This window comes from Adiantum capillus-veneris, chromosome 18 (genome assembly GCF_014529385.1).
Source record: "Adiantum capillus-veneris isolate H3 chromosome 18, ASM1452938v2, whole genome shotgun sequence".
NCBI classification, from domain to species: domain Eukaryota; kingdom Viridiplantae; phylum Streptophyta; class Polypodiopsida; order Polypodiales; family Pteridaceae; genus Adiantum; species Adiantum capillus-veneris.
In genome coordinates, this window is record NC_140948.1 from 53,508,690 (window position 1) to 53,514,689 (window position 6,000).

The 6,000-nt window shown below is 41.5% G+C and overlaps 1 protein-coding gene across 1 annotated transcript in view; it reads right to left on the minus strand.

The window, feature by feature from the left end:
• Positions 1-5,474, minus strand: part of LOC147435668 (leucine aminopeptidase 1-like) — a 48,835-nt gene extending 43,361 nt beyond the window's left edge. The window contains exons 1-4 of the mRNA XM_086488663.1: positions 5,194-5,474; positions 1,060-1,477; positions 798-992; positions 423-648 (exon numbers count right to left, since the gene is read on the minus strand). Coding sequence (XP_086344789.1) covers positions 423-648; positions 798-992; positions 1,060-1,477; positions 5,194-5,448 — 1,094 coding nt within the window. The 5' untranslated portion in view covers positions 5,449-5,474. The remainder of the gene's footprint in view (positions 1-422; positions 649-797; positions 993-1,059; positions 1,478-5,193) is intronic.
• Positions 5,475-6,000: the final 526 nt, after the last annotated feature.

The following is a 6,000-nucleotide window of genomic DNA, read 5'->3' on the forward strand; positions in this document are numbered from 1 at the left end:
CTAAATTCCTTCTACTAAACAAACTAGATAAAACAAAACATTACTAACTTACAAGTTTTTAAAAAAGGTACACGCAAAAGTTGAAGTAGCTTAGTTGGCTAAAACTTGAAACAAGTACTCAACTTTAAACCGAAAAGGATAAGACTCTCAAAGACTTAATCCTAGAAATCAAACTCCACACAGCAACTTCTAAAGGAACAAATTCTTAAGTCCTAATGTAAGCTAAATACTAGAAAAGAATACTTCTACAAACCTACGAAGAAGAGGCTTTTGAAGACGTTAATATAACATTTCATTTTCATATCTCTCTCTCTCTCTCTCTCTCTCTCTCTCTCTCTCTCTCTCTCTCTCTCTCTCTCTCTCTCTCTCATTCTCTCTCATTTTATTTTATTTTTAAAGTTCACTGTAATGAACCAACCAACCTGTCAAATGTCAAGCCCTTTCCAACAATGGCCAACTTTGACTTGACTTCATTTGGAGGCTTATACTGAATGTGAATAAACTTAGGAGGGTTGGTAGTTGATGCAGCTGCTACACCAAGATATGCACCCATCTTTAGCTCCCTACATTTTTCCTCATCAAGGATCTGAACTGTAAGAACATCCTCAAAGGTGGAACCCAAACTCAATGCTTCATCAGCTAGGGCATCTAAAACATAGACAATACATGAATTAATATACAAAACAAGCTCCTCTTCAAAACTTCAAGAAAAAACAGAAAGGTGCACACATGCGCTACAAACCGAAAAGCTTATATAGCTTGCTCAAAAACACAAAAAGCATTTGGATAGGAGGTACCAGGCGTGACGACGTTTGGAGGAGCATTTACTAGCTCTCTTGTAAGACATATTCCTTGACAAATTTTCTGGGTGATCTGAAGCTTCGCCTCCAAACTAGTTCCACTTCCAAATCCCAAGAATTCGAGACTCTTCAAAGTAGGTTTCTTTTTCTCTGACTTAAACCGTAAGTCCTCATGCAAACCCAAAGTTACACCTGCAAGCAAAGAAAATGACCAACCAAGTCCTAAATAAATGGGAAAATAGGTTCTTCGCTCTACTACCTGTAGCAATAGCACTCGCTTTGGATTGCAATGACTCTTTTTCAACCTCTTCCAAGTTTGCAAGAGTTATAGCTACAGAGCCAGCTTGTGCAGTCTTGGCAACACCAGCTACAGCCTCTCCAAAAGACTTCCATTTTGACAGTACTGCAGGTTGTGAAAGGTCAATCCCCACTAGACCAATCCTCTTGAATCCAAAACCGGGCAGCCTGACAAAAGTAGATTGGCCAGCCTTTCCATTGAAATCTTCCTCTGTGACAATGGAGCCCAAAATCCCTTGCAGATAATCATCAAGTCTCCTCAAAGTTCCACTTTTAAAGGCACCACTCTCATCCTTCTCCAAATCAGCAGATGACACCCCAACAGCCAGAATATCCCCTTTCCATCGAATAGCCTCGAGTTCAGATGCTGAAATCTCAATCTAAAACCACCAAAACACAACCTTGGTATAGTTATATATAAATAACATCTTACTGAACACCAAAAGGTAAACAAAACTGAGAACCCACAAAGGCCTGACAAAACATGGTAAAAGAAATGACGACAAAGTGGAGGATAAGCTGGTAGTTTTTCCTTAGTCTGGGACACTTCAATGGCCTCCTTTTCTATCAAATTTTTCTACGTATTTTGTAAGGCTAAACCAAGCTTTTAGAAGCCTGCTCACAATTTAGTTACATTTGATGAAAATACTCCAACAGAAATGATTACTATATCAAGAGATTCATGATCAGTTCTGCATTGAGCTGCTTTCGCAGAATTTCATAAAACGTTAATTACTGCTTGAACAATTTCATATATTTTTAAAGCCCTATTGATAGGCACTTTCGCAGAATTTCATAAAAAGTCAATTACTGCTTGAACAACTTCATATATTTATAAAGCCCTAATGATAGACAATCGCATTCCAAAAAGCCAGCCAGACAACAAAAATGACAAAGGTAAAGTTTGATCTTTAAAAGCTCTTGCTAAAATATCAAGGATGTTTTCAAGGTAATTTTGAGCATAAAATCAGATATGTTTGAGATGTGCATTGTAAGTCTGGTTCGCATAAAGAGCGTTTAGAGTGTCAAGTTTTCTTCCATATACAAAAAAAGAAAACTATAAATTCAATATAAATGTCTACTTAATTTCACAAAGACAAAGCACATGTGACAATACAACTGGCAAATCCATCACCTCTTACAAAGAGCACTGAAGCCTCCATAAACACCACAATCAATAGAAAAACGTAAAGAAAACCTCTCAAGTAACTGTCCAAAACCCGAAGTTTTTTTTATAGAGACTTTTTTTTAAAAAAAAGTTTTTCCAAAGCACTCAAAATGCAGCCTCTCATACAAAGAGCATTGAAGCCTCAAGAAACACCATAATAAGCATAAAGCAACATGACAAAACCTTCTCCAGTAACTATCAAAACACCATAAGTTTTTTATGAAAGAAAAAATTAACTTTTGAAAAGAACAAAGAAAATCCCAACACCTTCAAAATGCAACCTCGTGTTGTCATGAGATGATCACATTTCAGTATTCAAACAAGGTGAGGACTCATGATGGCTTGCAAAATTCATGGAGAGAAGAGAGGCACAGAGACATTTACACCCACACAAGTCCGTGCGTGGTTTTGGGGCGGGAGGGAGTTAGCAAAGCCTTGCACTAAAGGAAGTATTAAATAGGTAAAATCAGCAAAAGTATGTGAAAAGGAACCTCTCCTCCTATTTTTCCTCTTAACTACTCCATATTCTCCAAATTCACCATGTGAATGCACAAAAAATGAAAAGAACCTCTTGTATTCCTTTATGAAACACACCGTGGGAAAGCCTTGTTACACATACAAGGAAAACTTTGTATCCTCTTTTTGGACTGTAAACAGCCTTAGTAAAGGGTCGAATTTTGAGTGCAACTGTGAGACCATTGGATAAAGTTTGTTGATTAATGCAGCATCGCAACAAACTTTCTTTTGTACTATTTCTTGTAAGCCCTCTTTAGAGAGGAGCATTAAGTATTATGTCCCACACAATCTTTCTCATCCACCTTCTTTATTAATTTGTTACAATGCTTCCAAGAGCTTTTTCAGCCATTACTTTTTATGCTTTTGTAATATATATTGTAATCTAAATCTAAGAACATAAGTTTAATTAACATGGCTAAAAATAACCAAGAGAATAGAATGAACATTGATAACTTTGATTTCGCAGATGAAGGTGCTAATGATGATGCCCCCATGTTTGTTAATTATCTTGTGCAACAAGCTATGGGCAACCCCGCTTTGCAAGCCGAAGTTACTCAACAACTTTGTGCTTATGGGATTTCCTTTCCTCTCCAAGAGGAGAGAGAGCTTAGGAGGCCTCTTGATGAGAGCCCCAAAAGAAGACTCTCTCCCATATGAGAGGAGGAATCCAAAGAACAAGTGATGAATCCCTAAATTCCTTTGAAGATGTGGCTCCATGAAGACGGCAGACTAAACTATCGCCATCCATCACATTTATGGCAGACTTAACTTTCGACATCCATCACATTTATGGCGATTGAAAACTCTGATATATGCCCCCCTTGGGCCTTAATGCCCTTTTGAAGCACGCCAAAAACCAATTCGTGTATTAGAGCAAAGCTATAATCCCGAGAAAACCTAGTAGGAAAGCGAAGATTTTTCTGGTGCTTCTTAATATCTTAAATCTAAATTGAGTCTTAATTTGAAACTTTTTTTTTTCCGACGCACCAGAAGGCCCACAGGGGGAGGTGTTTATCCGTTCCAGATATTAGCAATGAAACATGGTCGTGCAAGGGCCGTGCACCATCGGGCAATAGCCATGCGTAGGCATCACCATGGCCACCTAGTTGATGCACCACGTGCTGGGAACAACGGAGAGAACTCGTAGCAACCAACTAGGAACCTCCTCCTTAGGTGACCCACCCTAGGGATGCACTTGAGTGTCCAAGGGCAAGAGCCCTAGCAACCTACAAAAATCCCATGCTTGTAATTTGCATAAAGCTACAACTTAACAAGCGTAATTGAGAAAGCACATGTCCGGGCCGTTTTACCTGGCTCCTAGGGACCGAGGTGCCAGCCAAGTCCACGTTGATGATGGGCTGTCTGGATTTCTATCAGCTCCTAGGGCTTGGTGGTTTATCAAGTCGGATACTCACTAAATCGAAGCCTGCCCATCACTTTAGGGGCAGGTGTGCATGCATTACACAGCAAATAGTTATTTAAGAAAGCATGCATTTTCCCAGCAGCTGCTCATAGCCTATTGGTTTGAAGTCTCGTTATGGATGTGCTGGCAGAAGCTCAACCCGCCCGAGCTCGGGCAGGGGGTTGCAGCTGCCCAAGTTCTTGTCCTCTATTTTGTGCCGCGAATGAGCATATGCCAGCTGGCTTCCACATCCGCACACCCAAGTTTGGGCAGTCGGTGTGTTAGCAGCCTCAAGCCACCCCGATCTACACACAACTGTAAGGAAGTGGTTGCGCTCTGAGTGGAATCTGGGAGGTGGCTTCTCTGGGCTGGCTGTCAAGCCCTGCGGTCTACGAGCCCGTCATCATGTTTTTTGTTCTATCAATCAAGTTCCGTTTCTTGCACGTTCCAAGTTCCAAAGAGCCTAGTCACAAGTGTGCTCCTTTCTGCTCTGCAGCTGGTCACTAGCAGGTAGAGAGAGAAGGTTGCGGTCCTATAACGTTACATCACCCAGATGCTTTCGTAAACAGCAGAGATACGGTGTTATAAGAGTTCTTTTCTCATTGCTCTCACAGAGGGAGTCGGCCAGCCATATTGATATCATGATTCCATGTCCCATCAGCCGGATGAGCAGGCAGGTTAGCTGGTGAGCTAGATCATGCGACCAGACTCAAAGTCATGTTCAAGTCTCTTGTGTGCAAGATTTTAAAGAGGTTCTCGTGTGTTTGGAGTGTGTAGATTCCAGCCCAAGTGAAGATTGCCCCTCTCTTTAATCCATGCAGTTATGTCATCTACCATGACTATAGCTCCACACGTGTGGTCTTACCTAGATACTATCATCTCCCATAACATAAACTTCTGTTGAGAAAGAAAGACAGCAAAATTCAGTGTTTGCATGCTGGAAACGCCATCGACAAACACAAACACACTCCTGGGTTCGAAAACGTGAAGAATATAGCACCGATGAGTACCTGCGGGATGACAGACTCTGAAGGAGTAGTGAATCCCAGGGGAGACAAGGATGCAAAGCGAGCGGTCGGACGCTGCAACTGTGGGGAGGAGACGGAAGGCGGTGTCGCCATGTGGGTGCTTCTGTTGAAGGAGTAGACTCCGGTGCAAGTTGAGAGGGAGCGCACAGCTGACAGTAAGGAAGAGGATGAACGCGAGAGGCGCAACGGCACGTTTCCAGAGTAGCAAACGCACGAGGCCCGCACCACCATAGCCATTCCCAATCTACTTTCAGCTCATACTTGTAGTATCCACACCGTCATTTCAAAATGGGCAGCCGTCCCAAACATGATAGCGACCACTTCACAAATGGGCGGATATTTTGGTGTGACTTAACTTGGCAAGGAGGACTCGAACTCTCACACCCCCCTACAATATGGAAGGTATGGCAATATGGAAGGTATATGGCTATCCGACAACGGAATTTCAAGTTCGCCCTCTTGAACAAAAACATCCAACCTAAGAAATCATTGTTGCTCTTGCTCATTATTTGGACTCGTAAGAAATTTTCCAAAGCCATGCTAAATGCAAGTCGTCCATTAAAGATACTAGGCACCTTTTCATCAATTGCCTCTATAGCAGACCTATCTTGATCCTAAGTTTTGATCCTACCTCGAAACAATGGATGCTGGGTGACTCAATTGGTGGTCTCTCCTCGTGTTGGAACAAATTGAAAGTTGAATTCTTATGGTTGATCTAGAGGCAAAGAAATTGTATGTCAAAGCTTGCGAAAGTGTAGAAGAAGCCTTGTGGTGTGGATATTTAATTCC